Source organism: Tachysurus fulvidraco, chromosome 4 (genome assembly GCF_022655615.1).
Source record: "Tachysurus fulvidraco isolate hzauxx_2018 chromosome 4, HZAU_PFXX_2.0, whole genome shotgun sequence".
NCBI classification, from domain to species: Eukaryota; Metazoa; Chordata; class Actinopteri; order Siluriformes; family Bagridae; genus Tachysurus; species Tachysurus fulvidraco.
In genome coordinates, this window is record NC_062521.1 from 5271195 (window position 1) to 5289125 (window position 17931).

General features: G+C 39.9%; 1 protein-coding gene across 4 annotated transcripts in view; it reads left to right on the top strand.

The window, feature by feature from the left end:
• mcu (mitochondrial calcium uniporter) overlaps nucleotides 1-17931 on the top strand; it is a 47872-nt gene that overhangs the window by 13416 nt on the left and 16525 nt on the right. For 2 of the 4 annotated variants that reach the window (XM_027165959.2, XM_027165960.2), the window contains exon 2: nucleotides 9296-9430. The exons of 1 other annotated variant lie outside the window; for it this stretch is intronic. In XM_027165959.2, the coding sequence (XP_027021760.1) occupies nucleotides 9296-9430 (135 nt within the window). Of the gene's footprint in view, nucleotides 1-8000; nucleotides 8140-9295; nucleotides 9431-17931 lie in introns of those variants that run through there. One more of the 4 variants, XM_027165961.2, reaches the window with a different exon arrangement.

Below are 17931 nucleotides of genomic sequence, written 5' to 3' on the forward strand. Positions count from 1 at the left end.
CTCTCTCAAAGTATTTTACATTTTCTTTTACTTTTTCAGGCTGGACATTGGGAATTACAAGTTACAAGCATGAGTCATGCAGCATTAAACCTCGAAAAGCATTAAATAGCCCCATATTGAAATATTTGTAATATCTGTTTAGTGTTAATTTGTTTACTTCACCTCAGCCTGCTAGCAAAGGTGCTATGAGGTTGGCACATAAAAATGAACAGAACAGCTTCTTTTTATAACTCGCCATTTACTGAACATGTTCAATGTCATATTATGTCAAAGAATGCAGTGCAGCTCTGGCGTTGATGGCATGAAGGTTAGATCTTGTGGAAACTGTCCCACTGTTTAGGTAGTCATGTTAAGCAAAGTGAAAATAGACCCTTAAAGAGCATGTGTTCTGTATAAACTCCTTGCCTTTGTCCTTGGCTTGCTCACACGTCTTAAAAGCAGCATGTGTTGCATAAAATCTGTCTTGCATAACAGCTTGTATTTTAATTTGAAATGTGCAAGGCTGGTCACAGGATTCCCCGCGCTGATGCAGTACTGCTAATGACCGTGTCATGTAATTAGAGCTCTCATTCATACAACACTAATTACGGCACTGATGTTTGACTGACGCTGGGCTGCGAATGCAACTGTGACTGACTCCTTCCATGGCCGGACCTTTACTTGTCCAGGGATACATTCCGAATTGAATAACTGCAGTCTGTGATTTCAGCCGGAGCTTTACACAGTCAGACCCGAGGACCCCTGACAGACGTTTGTGCGTAGGATCTGTTAACATAACACCTCTGTAAGGGTCACAGACTGACACAGAGGGCATGAAGACAGGCTTATGGTGTCAGCATGACGATAGGACTCACTGTGTCTTTGTTAGCAGAGGCTCTAATTAAACTGCACTGAGTGAAGAGGGATTCCAGCTGTATCTTTCTCTTTCTGTATGTCTGTCTGTAACTCTCTTTAAGTCTAGCTATGTGTCAGTCTACTCTGTCTCACTATCTCTGTGTGTCTCTCATACAGCTCTTGTATTATGAATGGAGAAGCGTTGCGACTCAGTCATTCATCCCTGCTGCTTCAAATGTGCCCCGGATGACAGATGAGCTCCTGCACCGACACGACCGAATGTCTCTTTAAAGTTTAGATCGTGTCTATAACACCCCCCCCCTTTCTGTGTGTGTGTGTGTGTGTGTGTGTGTGTGTGTGTGTGTGTGTGTGTGTGTGTGTGTGTGTGTGTCTCATCCAGCTGAGCTCAGGCAGCTCTGATGTGTCACTGATGGATCACCACACATTAGCAAGCCAATGCTAGACCTCTCATACCACACTGTGTCCTTGACACACAATGCCAGTCAAGTTTTCCAACATCTGGACCAATCAAAATAATACAGAAGCTCAACATTCTACCTTTTTTGTCATAAACCTAGGAAACACAATACATTGAAACTCATCCTCTGCAATTCCTCCAGCAAGCTCTGACATTAAATCAGGACATAAGGAAAAGTTACATTGGGTGGAAATAAATCATCGGCTCCTCTCAGATCCTAGTGACGAATTAAATGCTGGTGCTCTTGGAAAGGAAAGCAACTAATGCTCTATTTAATAGACCCATAGACAGTGTTAACTCCGAAACATAAATATGTGATGTGAGACAAGGGCCTGATTAACGTGATAAAGATTTTCCAGATTTGATTAGACCTAGATTGTTCCTGGCTCGGTTCACAGAACATTTAATTAATTTTTCTTGATTGACACGGATGTGAATCCTGTTCTAAATTTGAATTTAAAATTGAATTTAAAATGAAGCCATTTAAAGAAAATGCCAGATGTTGAATGGCAGTGTAGGTGAATCACATACAATATTAAAAATATCTGTATTGGAGCAATCAGTAGGAAACCTCTCACTATTCCATGTGAGCCATTTCAAAGCTAGACATTTAAATTATGAGGATTTTCATCCAGAACGATGGTGTTTTCAACAAAATATCACTGAGCAGCAAATTATTTGTTGCTCATTTGAGACATACTGCACTTAGCAGTAAATACCCTTGGTATTATGGTAGCTGGAGGAGCTGAAAGAACGGAGCTGGGAAGAGTACAGATCATTGATTTTCAAACAATCCACATCAATCAGGTCAGACGACTGCCATTTTGAAATGACCCTATTTGGCATTTTCAGTAAACTCTATTATTCTCATTGAATACAAAAGAAAACCTTTCTAGCCTTCAGAAAGCTGTACAAGCTAATGTATGCAAGGTCAGGGTACAGGGATTCAGGATAGTAAATGTACTGGACAAGAAAAGTCCATGTAAAAAGTATTTGTAAGAAACTGTTTGGCCATATCGTGTACTGTTTACGTACAACACTACTGTTATGTATTGAGTATATGTAGTGAATGACAATGATTTGGAAGGACTTCAGATATTAGAAAGGATCTGGTTGACATGCAGCTGAGAGCTCAGGAGGGATTCATTATGACACAAGTGCAGGGATTTTCCCTTTCCAGATCTACAGCGTACAGGTCCGCAGCATCTGAACACACGCAAACGCGCACACACACCACACACACTCACACACCCCTTCATCGTCTAACTGCCACTCTGTTGTTTGTTCATATTGTGTAAGAGATTGCTTAATGTTCTGGAAAGCCTGTCTCCTGTTTATTGTGCATACAGTGGAGAGAGAGAGAGAGAGAGAGACTGACTGACCAGCCGAGATCAGATCAAGAGATTCTCCTTACTTTACACTTTTTTGTTTTACTCCTCTTTTAACTTTGGGAATAAGGAGCTAACTTTTGTGTACAGAATATTTCAGAACCCTTTCTGCTTCTGCATTAGTGCAGTATGAAGGATTGGGGAAAGCAGTGGAGGGAACGTAAAGAGTAAAGTGTAGCAGAACAGAAAAAAAGTGGAAGTTCCTATAGGACAGCGGGTCAAATAATTTTCTCATGGGTTTATTTATTATTGTATTCTATCAACCACAGTGTGTGGGGGGGGGAAAAAGCTTCTTTCTCCAATTTGTTCTGGTTTCTGTTGTATGGCTGCGAGTTAACCCTTTAGTTTCTGTAGTTGGGCTTTTTTTTTTTAAGATATAGGAGAAGTGACTGCAAACCTAACTATCATTTTGTCTTTTTAATTATTTGCTGCGAAAACACTTATGAACACAAAAAGCTGTTAAATGTATGTGTGTGATGTCACAGTGCAGTGTTTGTTCCTCTAAGTCAGTAGGGCTGTGTATTGGCAAGAATCTGGCGATACGATACGTATCACGATACGGGGTTGCGATACGATATGTTGCGATACATTGCGATATTGTAAGCAAGGGGATATATTGGGATATATTTCTTATTTTAATTATAGGATAAAGTTTTAGGGAAGCTGTCAAGAACACCACCATAGGCAAACCTTAGCAAAAAAAAATTCTTATTTAACCAGAAAACATTGGGAACTGCATTTGCATTAATTAGCCCCTGTAACATTCAATATGATTGAACCACTTTATGTGCAGTATGAATAAAGGGGGCAAAATAAAGTGCTTGCAGGATTTCTTAAATGTATTAAATTTTAGCTGTTATAAACAGAACATATATATTTTTAGACCCTGCCTTTAAAGCTTCACAGTTTCAGTTTACAATTGTAGCATGCAGTGTCCTAACATTTTGATCTGAACAAAAGAATTATATCTGCTTAATATCAATGAAAGTGCTTGCAGGATTATTTAGTTAAACTAAATATAAAATATCACATTTTGATCAAAGTGCTTGCAGGATTCCTAAAGAAAACAAAACAAATATAAACAATAAAATATTAACAGATGTTGAACATTCTCAGAACCTTTAAACTTGGATTTTACAGGTTTTTTTGATTTGTATTTATATTTGTCTTTTTATTTAATGTCAAGGTTTTTCTGAAGAAAGATAAGCTGGTCAATATGCTCAGATGTCAGTGCACTTCTATGTGCATCTTCATATATATATAGCGGACTATTTTACCGTTAACATTAGTAGCGCGCCGTTATGCTAGTACTTTGTAACGAGTGGAGTGGTACTACCCCTTTAAGAGCAATGTGCCTTTGCTTTATTACTGTTATACTAGTTGGATGTGCGCATGTGCAGAAGTGTGCACGCTTCAGTTATAACACCACATGTGTGGAAGTCTGATGCTGCAACCGATATTCTCTTTTATTTTCATTTTCTCATACTAATGAGTATTTTTGTTTTAGTAACATGTTATTACGGAGGTTTTTCCTGTGTACGGAGGAATAAACCGCTGTGAGTGAAACGTTTGAGAGTTCGTCCTTATTTTCGCAGGCCTAACCTTGAGGAGCTATCCTAAATCTCCATTAACGTGTTACTTCCTGTCACTGTTTAAGTTCAGAGATAAGACTGCGATCTAGCGGTTGGGATATAAACGGAACAAAATGAAACTGCCATCTGTATAATTTTTTTTATTTTTATTTTTATTTTTTAAATAAATATCGATATTCTGTTCTTGAGAATCGATTCAATATCGCCAAACAAAATATTGCGATACTCACGTGTATCGATATTTTCCTACACCTCTATAAGTCTGGGGTCGGCAACTTGTGGCTCTTTCATCCCTCTGCTGCGGCTCACTGTAGATTTGGAAAATAAATATTTAATTTAAATTTGTTTTATTTTAGTTAGTTTAAAAAAAAAATGTCATTCTAAATTCTAAGATTATAATGCTCTTGTAACATTAAAATAAACCGTGTTAAAATAAATCGCTCAAATTATACGTCAAAACTGACGACTTGCGAAATCCGACACACAGAAGCAGACACATTTTTGTTTTGCTGCAGCCGGCAAGTCAAGTGCCACACATTGAGAGTGACAGTTTGGTCTTTTGTCACGCCCTCCCACCACACGTATTTCTCACGCAGAAAAACTTGACTAATTATTGTATATTTAATAAGCCACAGCGCACAAAATGTATCTGTCCGCACCGCTGTATTTATGGAACCGGGCAGGAATCAAGCGCGTCTCCTGGAGTTCTTAGTCAAGCCTGACACTTATCAGCCAATCAAAAAAAGAGGCTACACAATAGCCAATCAGAAAATAGCACTATCTGGGAAAGATTTAACGCGACAACCAATGAAAAAAATTGGGGTTGCGGGGGGTTGGAGATGTCACGCTTGCCTGTCTTCAAAACTTGTAAGCCCTGGTCATGAATACGAAGAGGACTCAATTAGTCATTGAACATTTTATTTGAAAGTAACCTTCAACCCAGCATCTTTTTTGTTAAGGTTAGTTCACACTGTTCAAAATATTTTTGTTTGCCTGCAGAAATAAAATTTTGTTTACTCGGTAGCAGTTCATTGATTTCATAAATGCAACACACTACAGTTTTTTCTATACTTTTCATAAAGGTAAAAAACGATATATGCGGTGTTATCTTCATTTTAGATGTCAAAAGGGTTTTGTGGCTCCCTGTGTTGTTTTTCTGTGGGAAACGGGTCCAAATGGCTCTTTGTGTGTTTAAGGTTGCCGACCCCTGCTCTACGTTATGCACAGTGTGTTTGTCATGAATGGGTACACACACACACACACACACACACACACACACACACACACACAGGTCCTGAACCAGCCTGCATTTTGTTTTAGTTGTAACTGTATTTAGCAATGCAGCACATTAGCTTTGTGACAAAGGGCATCTTATTACCAGCAGTTTAGCGTGCTATCTCCAAGTAAGATCACATATTAACTTCTCTGTTTCACAGCTCTCTAAACTGTGCTCAGCTTTTGTTATGCCAGTTCACAGGAGCGTGTGTCTGGGGGAATTGTTGATGTATTGACCATCCATCAAGAAAAGCTGCATACAGTGCATACAGGACTGAATACTAATCAAATAGTACTGAAATGCACAGTGTGTGTGTGCGTGTGCGGTTTGGGGGGCATCCTCATTGTTATAAAAGGTTGTGATAGTTGTCACACTTCCTTTTAGCTGCTTAGCCACATGCAGCGATTAACGGGTCCAAGCACTATGGTGATGTTAAAGTTTTTATATTGTGAGGGAGATTTTCCTCATGAACATTGTATGTCATTTGTATGTTTGTATGTTTTTTAATTCTAGCACCACCTAATGGTAAAATGTTAATTAATTACCTTTGTTAATTAATTACCTTTGTGTGACTTTAAACCTACATACAAGTTTGATGGCAGTACAACAAAGCCTTCCTGAAATACATGAACACTTCCTGTTTGGTGTCTGTTCCTGCTTGGTAGCTTCTGAGGGGCCAGTCTTATGATCACCTGATTTAGGCTTCAGGCAATTCAAGATGGCGGTCACTCCATTGTGGCAGTTAATAAAAGTTGTGGAAATAAAATGTACTGAATGACTCTGTGGCAAGCAAAGTGTTATGCAGAGTTATGGACAGAAATGTTTGTCCATAACAAAAATAAAAGGCTATAAGGAGATATTGTATCTAGAACAAAGAATCAATCTGAGGTGATGAAATGTTAATAAAATGAGTGTTATCTGTTTTGAAAGTCCTCTGATGTTCAGGTTCACCCCTGTTTTGGAGCTTGAAACAGAAGCTACATATGTGGATGGACATCATGTAGAGCTCACGGCGCACACCGATGGGAAGATGTCAGTTTCTTACAGCAGCAAGAAGAAACAGTGCTCTTTGGTTTGTCATTGTAATTTGTGGCGAGCAGGCACTGTATTCACCATGACAAGCTAATCATGGGCTATAGGCTGGGCTGTCCCTCTTGGGAGAAGTGCAGGATTAAAAGGAATCCTTCCTTTGCCTTTAATGACACTTGCACTGCTCAAGTGCAGCTGAAATATCGATGATCATCAATAGTCCAACACTTCAGATTTACAGAAGGATCTTTTGCTTCTACAGGGATGGATTTAGCAGTGGTATTCAGAAGCTTATGATCTGTACATCTTGTGTGAAAGACTTGAAACGGAAATTATGTATTGCAGGACAACAGCCTATGTATGGTAACTGTGATAATGTGCGAAGAGTCAGCAACTTTACACATTTGCTGCTGCTGCTGGCGCTCATTAGAATCTTTGTCACACGGCTCATAGCTTAAGCATCACCACAAAGCATGTTCAGCAAACCTCAAGCCATGACAAGCAATAACTACTTCTGGGTTAATTGGAGGCTGCTATCTGAGCCCTTGCTACCCACACAGGTCTACCTTTTATGCTCCATTACCACTTTGCCTCAACATGCATGTAAAGGACCTTGTGGGTGGATGGGTGGCTTTAGTATACATTAGAACATATGTTGGGTTTATCTTTGAGCTCTAACAGATGTCATCTGTATTTAGACCTAAAATTATTGGAAGAGAACAGTTTTTCAATTTGTGTCTTGATAGAAAAATATAAAAGTTTTATGTTTGCGAGCACTTGAAGTAGCTCTCTGTTATGACCCCAACCACTAGCCATTTAGGGAAACCGAGTAGCCTAATGTCTTGCATGGCAATATTACAAGTCAGAAATGTTTAAGCAACTTTAAAATGATTGATTATTAAAGGCCCTTGTCATTCAGACAGACTTGCTGCTGTAGATACATAATTAGAGGCATGTTTACATGTCCAGTCCCATACATTTGCTTACCTGGAAATTAAAATGACTTGGATAACAATGAGCAGCTGATGTAATCTAATAACATACGATCAGCTAGTTAGTTCATTATGCGGATTTGTAGAGGGAATCTGACTTTAGGGTGATTTGACCAACACTGAATATGTTTCTTGGCCCGATTAACTTTGAGCAGTAGACATAAGTTGAAAAAATAATGAGATGACCACTTTAAGTTTTTGGTGTTTGACCTCCTTGGTATGTGAGTTGGTGCCCTCAGTAATTTCAGTATTTCCTCATATGATTAATCTGATTCTCTATATGCCTCTTTAGCACCAAAAAGCACCGGGTGCTGGTTCAAAGTTGGTTCCACTGGCGAACCTTCTAAGAACCTGTTTGCCTTTCCATCGGCTAGAGAGCCATCGCAGAGCCGAGTGTGACGTCACTGTATACGCGTATAAAAAAAAAAAAAAAAAAAAAAAAAAAAAAAGCGCAACAGCGGGGAAAACATCAACAATGGCGGGTGTTTTATTCTTAAGGCTCACTTTGCGAATGCACTACTCTGGCATCCAAACGTGGCGAATCCAACGTGTACGTGAGGCTCCATGTAATCTGTATAAACGGAGGTTGTAATCGAGAAAGTACATAACGTTATTTTATCATTAACACAGAAAAAAGTTAGCCTTAGCATGTAGCTACCTACTATCGTGTGCTGATAATGTATCATATCGCGGTAAAGTAAAAGTGTATTAAACATTAGTATACTTAGGGTATATTATCAAACGCAGTAGCCACGCTCACAGCCCCTGACGCAAGTGGTTCTTAAGTCTAGACCAACAAAAGTTTTGGAGCTACTTAAGAACCACGTTTCCTGGTTCAGAGCCGGTGCTTTTGGCGGTCGAAAAAAGAAATGAACTGGTTCTAAATTAGGCTCTGGCTATGAACCAGCACTCAAACTGCCTCGGTGGAAAAGGGGCATCATGAGACTCTCTTTGCCTTGCATGTACTTTCACTCTCACTCCCTTTGTATCTAGAAGACTTTTAGCGTAATTAATTGAGAATGAGTCTAATTGGCGTTATTGTAGGCTCTGATGGAGCACAGCTGGAGTGATTGCTAAAGTTGGAAGAAAAGGAGGAGTAGTTTTTCCCCCTTCTACACACAGAGAACCAGGAGCTTAGAGCTGATTTTTTTTTAAATGTATTTATGCCTTTTTTTTTTTTTTTTTTGCTGCAGCTTCACTTACAGCAGTTGGCTGAAAAACGAACTCCGCCTTATGTTTCTGACAAAGTTGTTCCAACATTCCATAACACTAGCTTAATTCAAGCTCCGAAGATGAGTAATAAAGTGCTAAATATGTTGCCAAATATTCCATTTAAACCTTTCATTGCTATGAAAAAACGGAACATGCGGTAGCAATTTTGACCTCAATTAACTGGTTGTAGATGTTGAAATTTAGATCATCATGAAAAGAGAAGCACAAAAGATTTGTTAAGTATATCGTTCATGCATCAACAATTCTCCGAAAGATTTGTCCTCAAGATATTTAAAAGATAGTACTGTTAATTGTTGCTTCCTATATTTTCTTTTTTTTGGCATAGGTGTATTGTCATGCTGGAACATGGAACAATAAACAGTCATGACATTCTACGCAATTGTGTGCTTCCTTTTGTTTCAAGAAGTAATAAATGGGTGTGGTGGCTATAGAGTATTTCTCTGTTCTTTTAACACCGTGCACCATGATTTCAGTATGACACTGTGATGTGGACTTATCCTCTGCTGGCGACGCTATCTGGACCCTTTGTCCACCTGACTGGGAGAAGAGGACTGAGGTCTGAAAGGGCAAAATTCTTCATCCAGCCCAGGGCCTTCTTAACTCCCCAGGTTAGTGCAGCAGGATTACAATGAATTTGAAGAGCTGGATGTCAAAAACAGAACTTACATTTTTCTTGAGCTCCACAGGGTTTTTAAAGAAATCATGTGTAAGCTACCTAAGCTTTATTTAATACCAATGCCTTTCTGAATGAGCTAGATATCGTTTAGTACAAATCACTACAAGTCACTACAAATGTTTTTGTTTCCTTTTGATAAGAACCCCCCCCCCCCCCCCTAAACTCTGATTTGGTTAATGAGGCAATTATAATCCCATTAACACCTTGCTTATTATAGCAAGTCATTTTGATAGATTTCATGGAAGACTCAGCGTTGAAAAATCACATTCTGGCGTGACCTTGTAAGCGATCAATATAAGCTGTCATGTTTATATCCGCAATCAAACTAAACAGCAGCAAGTTGTTTGACTTTTCGACACGTCTCAATGTCTCAGTGTGGTCATTTCAGTCTAGCACAGATTTAAAGCTACATTCTGTTTGATCAATTTGTTGACTTTCAGCCAAGTAAATGTTCATTTGTTCATTTCTCGTTTTTCAGTATTTTAGTAACTGTTAAAACAGATAATGATAATAAATACTATAATGAGGAACCTGCTCAATATTAACGCAATTTAGGGTGTCATGGAAAATGTTTTTTTAACTTTTATAACCTATATTAGTACCAGTCATGTGCTGCTAGCAATGAGCTCTTAATGGTGATATTTATTAAGCTGTTATCCTGTGTAAACCTCTTCTAAGCTGGCTGAACTGAGTCTGCAGAGCATTTATCAGTGAGCGGGAGGCATTATAAATATGCACCTTGAACCATGAGCTAAGCGATATCCTCGGTGGGGGGGAAGCCCCGCAGTGCTCAGTGCTCGCTGAAGCAACGTGCTCTCAGGTGCTTCTCAAATATTTGCATGACCGAGAGAGCTTGAGTACACGTAGCTGAACCTAGTAAACACAATGTTTTTAATGCTGTTAAATTTGTATGTGAATGTGCCATGGTCATAATCCATCCTGCTCTATACACTCCACACACACTTCAACTTATGAACGACTGAAGGAGCTTTTTTCCAGTGCTAAATGACTAGGTCTGAGGAATCATGCGAGAGTTACAGCAACTCAAAAGGAAACTCAATTTCACCTCACTTTCCTTATTGGAGTCGGACTGTCTGTTTATTTATAAAACTTCAGCGTTTTTTTTCTAGGCCAGTGGCCATGGTAACAACATTTCTTGACCTGAATGAAGCGAATTTGATGAAAGATTGTTGCAGATTGTTTGGCTGATGAAGCTCGGTGTTGCAGATGCAGTACGTTCAGGAGATGAGCACAAGGAAAAGTGTCTGCATTTTTAATACTGCTATATATTTTTCTCTCTGCTGGCTGAGTTTCAACAGGCATATGGGCTATAAATTTCTTTCTACAGAATAGCCTATTTGATCCTGTGCATCTCTGTTGCTGAGCAGCACATTAGTGAGCGTACGCTTGTGTACGCATGTGCTAAAGAGGCTTCCATATTCACTACACATAAGGACTGACGGTTAGATAGCTGAGAGAGCAGAGGAGATGAGGTGTGGCGCAGGGGAAAAGGTGGCGATATGACAGAAGTTACGTTAGTTTTGCTTTTGCACTTTGTCTAGTCTTCATGCAGTCCATCCATATGCCTAATATTTGTTATCATTGCTCATGTGCATTTATTTAGATCAGTGGTCCCCAACCTTTTTTTTTCGCAGCGGACCGGTCAATGTTTGATCATTTTACCGCGGCCCGCTGTGTGTGTGTTTATTACGTTGTTTTGTTTTGGTTGCTGTCACTGCAGAAAACCCTGCTTCATACAGATAGTATGTCGGAAATGGCAATAGGGATTTAAGTGCTGTGGTGACAATCTCAGGATATTCCGCCATGACTTTAATCCAGAACATCGGCAGAGTTTCTAACTTTCTGTCGACGTCTGTTTCGTTCTCATTTTTGCAAATTTGTTGGTTAAATTTGAGCAAACACAATATACACGTACACCAAGCACTGTTAAACATGAGAAAGTACCGGTGAACAGAGAGAAGATCAATACACACCTTCTCTCCACCAAAGCTACAACGCCACTGCCGCTTGCAGCCGCTCAGCTTCAGACGTCACCTAAAACCGCCCCGATGTCATGATATTTTGTGCATGTGCGGTATTGGTGCGGCTTTAGGTGACGTCTCTCAGCTCCCGGTTAAACTCTCGTCCATGGAAAGTCGCACAAACCCGAGAGAAATACACCACAATAAAAAATTTAATGTTCCTTGGGCGGCCCGGTACCATTTGGTCCACGGAACGGTACCGGCCGGGGGTTGGGGACCACTGATTTAGGGCTGTGTAGGTGAGGGAATCTCTGTGCACCTCATGATTTCTAGGGTATAGTTTTTACTTTAGCCTAATGTTTTGGCATGAATTATGTGTAGGATTTAAACCTCATCTCAAAACATACTCAGGGGGAAATGAAGCATGCTGATTAATGTGACAAGGAAATATATAGCTGATGTAGGAAATTGTATTGGATGGTATTTAAAGCAAACAAATAACAAAATACAAAATCATCTGAGCACTGGAAATGGCTTCAGAAATGAGTGCAGAAATTGTTATTGACCTTAAAGCTGCAAGATGTACGAGTTTGGAATTTTGCCCTTTTGCAAGCTACTTGGCAAAAACATTTTTAAAGCTGTGCATTAATCTCCCAACTGTCCAGCAAACTCGATCAGTCCTGAAACCTTTTTCCTCTTTGAGCATTGAGGGACTCACTCTCACACTCCTTCACTCTCTCACTTCCATTTGCTTTGTTTACACACGCTTGTGCTCTCGCTCTCTCTCTCTCTCTCTCTCTCTCTCTCTCTCTCTCTCTCTCTCTCTCTCTCTCTCTCTCTCTCTCTCTCTCTCTCTCTCTCCTGCAAACACAGGGTAGTAAGACCTCTTTCATGTTGTGGCACGATGACGTTTTTATATATCTGAGTCAGCTTATGGCACGAGTATTTCCCTCTAATGCTGATCCAACCCTTATGACATGGCGTTTTTCCAAAGTATTTTTCTTCCATGACTCAGTATCTTTTTACATTATCCACTTTAAATTATTGGCTCATTGTTATTTGTTAGTATATTTTCTTCTAATATAAATGACCCAGATTATTTAAAAAAAAAAAGAGAAAACACCTTCAGCCCATGAATAAGTGTCCATTAACACCCTGATTAATTCCTGATTAATCGACAACATGAAAAACAAGATCCAGCTTAACGAAAGGTACATTCAGTTACAGACTCTGTCAGATAAACCAGCTGAGAGAAAACAGTTATTTTTTTAACTTGTGCTGTTTCGACTTTAATTGCTCTCTTAGCACAACACCTGAGATCATGTGTTAGCTCTGGGACTCAACATTGAGCTTCTGAGCCTCGATTTCTTCGTTTAATAACACTTTGTTCTCTGCTATTCTCCCGTGTTCATTAGATTTTGTTTTCAGATCTGTATTGCCACACATCAGATAGCATTACTCGGGACAAGCGTCTCGTTCTGTAGTTAGCGTCTTGTGAGAGTTCTGCGCCGACACGAATTCAGGATCTTATTCCATACCGCTGAGGTTCCAAATGAATGTGGATCTCCATTTCTCTAGACGTTTAGTAAGATTGTGTCTCAGCTTTATCTTTGCTTCCATCCATCTCTCTTTCTCTCTCTCTCTCTCTCCTGCACTCGCATTCCTTCTCTCTACCCGCATTGCTGTAGTGAAGGGGCCAGATGTGGCATCGATCGTCAGGGTCTGCAGCTCTTAGCCTGTGCTGTGCTGACAGGCCATCACTCCTGTCATTGCTCTGCTGAGCAGTGCTCTTACAGGATTACCGTGTCATACTCCAAGGCAAAGGGTTTGCATTACGGAATAACATGGAAGCGGTATTCTTCTACCTTTTTACATTTTTGGTCTCTTTCCTTTTCACTAATTCATGTTGCCATAAATGTCACTACAGCACAGAGTTTTCAAAAGACTGAAAACCCAAAGTGTTGTTAGGTGTGTCTGTTATTCTATAAGTAAACCCCATGACACTCGGGCACCATATATGGAGGGATCCTGAATCATCTCTGGCAGCTTAGTACATTCCGCTTCCTTATTTGAGCCGAGTTTCAGGGAGACTTCATCACTTCCACTTTGTCCTTGGCTGCTACTTAGCTGTATCCTAATCCTCTAAGTGAGGGGAAAAGAGAAGGAGGGAGAGACTGTGTGTGTATGTGTGTGTGTGTGTGTGTGTGCGTGTGTGTGTGTGTGTGTGTGTTCTCTACAGTACAGCAGAGTAACATTAGGTTCTCTAGTGTATGCTTATCACGTCCTTTGTTCAGGGTTTCCCCTGCTCTATTTCATCCTCCACTGGAAATGATGTCATTATGTGCTATATATCTTCTGTCTGTTTAAAAGAGAAACTATTATTATTATTATTATTATTATTATTATTATTATTATTATTATTATTATTATTCGTCCTGTTTCAAATCAGTGTTTCAATTGCATTACAGTTGTGGAGTAATGGACTCCCTATAGTCATAGTGTTGCAGTAGTTATGGTATTGCTGTATTTATGGTGTTGCTGCTTAATTCGTTTGCATTAATTTAGTCAGGATATGTCAGCTTTAAAGCATATTGGAAAACTTTTTTCAATGGAAATAACTACTGGAACTAAAATGGCAACAGCTGTATGTGAGGGTGTACCTACCTACCTACCTTTCTCAGTAAATGAGTTAAAATGGGAATAACGATGAAATTCCACGTGGTGTTTTCTGTATCTGTTTAATACAAGACTTGCCACGCAATTAAGCACAATTGCACTATGTGCTGCTGCATATGCTGCTACTCGATATGCTGTTTTACTCAATTAATGGATGATATCCAAGAGTTGGATGCCTTGGGTGTGGGAAAATAAGTGTGTGTGTGTTTGCATTTCAAAAACATTGCAGAAACATTGCAGTGTATACACCCAAACATTCTCCTGTTCATTGAAGATAGCTGCAAAATCAATAATAGTCAAAAAAATTTTTTTTTATCTGCCAAGCTAATATTCACCATCATTCTCAGCTCACGGTCTTTATAAAGATTGACAGGTTATTGACCGAAGGTGGTTTTTTATTTTATTTTATTTTTTCCATCTCTCTTCTCTCACACTCTCTCTCACTCAGCCGACTGCTTGTTCTTCGAGGAGATAAAAGGATGACTCAGGTACTAGCAGAAGATGTATTATGAGTATCGTTTCATTGTGCTTCTGTGTATAGAAATCAAAGCCAGCACAAACTCTTCTTACTTCACGACAGGCCACGTCGCACCACCCCATGGATTATTTTCCTAGACCAGCAGGACTCTGTTGTGTTCTGTTCCTGACGAATACCCTGCACTCTACACTCACAAAATGCATTACAGCAGATCGAAAATGGGTATGTGAATATGTCGGCAGGAGAGGGATGATGAATCAAGTGTGAGGAGAGAAGGATAAAAGCTACCAGATTAGCCAGTGTGAACTGTCCATCTATCTCTCTGCTTGTTTTAATGAGCTCTTGACTGAAAGCGGTTACAAGCTCTTCCTCTTCTAGTATCCAGGCTTTAACCCTTCCTTACTTTGTCTAGCACTTTGTTGAGATACTTCCTCCTAAGGTATCTATGGGCTATGTTTCACATTACAAGCTTCATTGCACCTTCAGCCGTCTATACCGACAATTCACACTTTGATTTCTCGGACGGTTGTTCACTACTCTGTGTCCTTAAGATCTTTCCACCTTTGTATGAATTGATTCCACAAATATGAAGTGCATCACCAACTTCATTCTCCCTCCCGCCCTCGCCTGAATACACACAGTCGCTGCTGTTGCTCTTGGCGACAGTGATACAAACAGGTGGGTTGAGAAGAAGCTGATATTTTTTTTTTTGTGATGGTGCTTGTGATCCCTGCAGCAGAAGCATGTCTGATTCAAGGGTGTGGTCATGTTTTTATGGATGCTCATGCTGTGTCTGGAAGAAGGTTAAATGTCTCCACACTGATACAGAGTGAATGGTTTTATAATACAAAAGAAAATGCAATGGAGGAGATTGTGTGTGTGTGGATGTGTGTTGACATGTGATGTATCTGTGTATGTGCAGTGCACAGATGATGGACAATCTCCACGGCTGTTTGGATACAGTGTTCGACGAAGGGATGAACGGAGGGCGCAGCTGATTAAACGCAGCTCGTTTGCTGCTATTGGAAGAGGCTTGAAGCAAAGCGAGCCTGTGTCTGTTGACTTGGTTGTGTCTTTTATCTGTGCCTTCAAGTGAGCTTTAAGCTTAGGCTTTTGGGATGGGGAAATAAAACTCACCTTGATTTCCACAGATAAACGTATTTAAAGCTTTCCTTTGCTCAATGAGAGTGTCTGGCATGTTCAGAGGCTTTACACTACTGATTAAAGTCAAGTGCATTACAGTCAATGGACGTGCATTAAGTATGGTGATATTGCCGCTGTGTGGGTGGGTGTGTGTGTGTGTGTGTGTGTGTGTGTGTGTGTGTGTGTGTGTGTGTGTGTGTGTGTGTTTGTGTGTATAGATATAAATAGGTTGCGCATGTTGTGGACCTGACCGGTCACATTCCTTATCAAAATGTATGAACCATATAAAGCATACTTAAAGTATTGATTCACACTCTAGTCTCTTTTGTAGGGTAAATAAGAATGTGAAAGTCCAGTCATTATTCTGCTCTTAATACAGCACAATGTTGTGTTTCATGTGCATGAACGCCCTGTTGCTGTGTGGTTTTTTTTTTAATTAATCCTCGCTCTCTGAAATGTTCTCTCCACCCCTAGCATTTATTTCGGTTGCTAAAGCAGTGACTACATCTTTCTTAATTAATGTTGCGAGGCTGAGCGATCGCTCTGAGGATGAATTTGTTGTTTAAGCTGGGAAAGGCCTACACACGGTTTCGTGCCGGGGCGTAATATTTATCGGCAGCCGTTTTTGTGCTCTAAGGCTCTAAGGCTGTATTTCCCCTATGCATTACTAAACAGGAATCTACATTGTGAAGAATTTAAAATGGTTTTATTTCCAGTCAATTGCCGAGTTTCTGAATAAAACGAACATTACGAGCAATACAATAAAGCCTCGGTGAAGTCAGCAAACCATACGAAGAGGGAACGGTTCGTGTTTATTGTGTCACGGTTACGGTTCAAAGCTGCTGAACCCGTCTGTATTTATATCACGAGTATATTTGCTGATGAATAATCTTCATGAATGTGTGGGGCATTGGGAATCCCTGCACACGATGAAACGAAGCTTTTCAGATTTGAACTTTAATCGGAACGGACATTTTTCCAGGCTGCGTAATTAAACACCAGAGATTGTGTTACTTTAAAGCAAAGTATAATATTTAGAATCCCTGTTAGAAATCTGTAGTGTGTGTTCACAGTGATTTAGTGCTCAGCGGCATTTCTGTCTTGTCCACAGCTCCAGCTGATTATAAACCATACCCTGTGGTGTTGTGCTTCGGGTAGTATGTAGGAGGAAGGAGGGGGCAGTTGCAGTTTGGTAAGACTTTTTTCAGAGGAAAAAAAAAAAGTGCAGTCTTTGCTTTAATTAATGTCCAGCATCATCAGTCAGCTGCTGGTCACTATAAAACAGATATTGTGTGTGTGTGTACGCAAATGAACACAAGTCGAGGTTCAACACCATATGTCTGTATACGCAAACACAGCGCTTCAAACTGAGCAGTCCGCAGGCTATCTCGCTTGCACACAAAAAAGAAAAAAGCAGGATCTCAGGTTCAGTACGCTGATGATCTAATAATCTGAATCTGTATTAATCGTATTTCCATAATCAGGGTGTAGAAACGGTGCAGCACTAGAAGTGTAAATAGGACTTTAATAAACCCAGTTTATTGAGTGAAATTGAACATGAAGGTACAAACAACGGCTTTTTGTCCTCGGTACAAACAATATTTCATCATCCGCAAAGGAGAAGAACTAGACTCCAGTTGTGTAAAGTTGCACACTTCCTTTACGTCATGCATATTAATACAGATTCCAGTGTCACGGTTGAATCAATAAAGCAAGCGGTCCTGTGGCCATGTGAAGGGTCTTTAGCTTACTGGTGTCAGGCTGAACAATGGGTGAAAAGAAGCCCCATTAATTGGGTTTGTTTAGTCTTTTGATCTCCTAGATTAAGAAAGTCAAGTAGTTGAGAAGCGCTTCTTATAAAAAAAAAAGAAACAAAAAAGATTGGATTACCGTAATCACCCTCTTCTTCTCCCTGCTCAGGGGTCGCCACAGCGGATCACGTGGTCCACATACTAGATTTGGCACAGGTTTTACACCAGATGCCCTTCCTGATACAACCCTTTAATCCGGACTTGGGACCGGCACTGAGAGTTGACTCCTTACAAACAATATTAATTCTTGGATGTTGTCGAATCTCAATTTTATTATCATTATGTATGATACAGTGACCTCATAATAAGAACTGAAAAACTGCAGATGACTAATGTATGATCT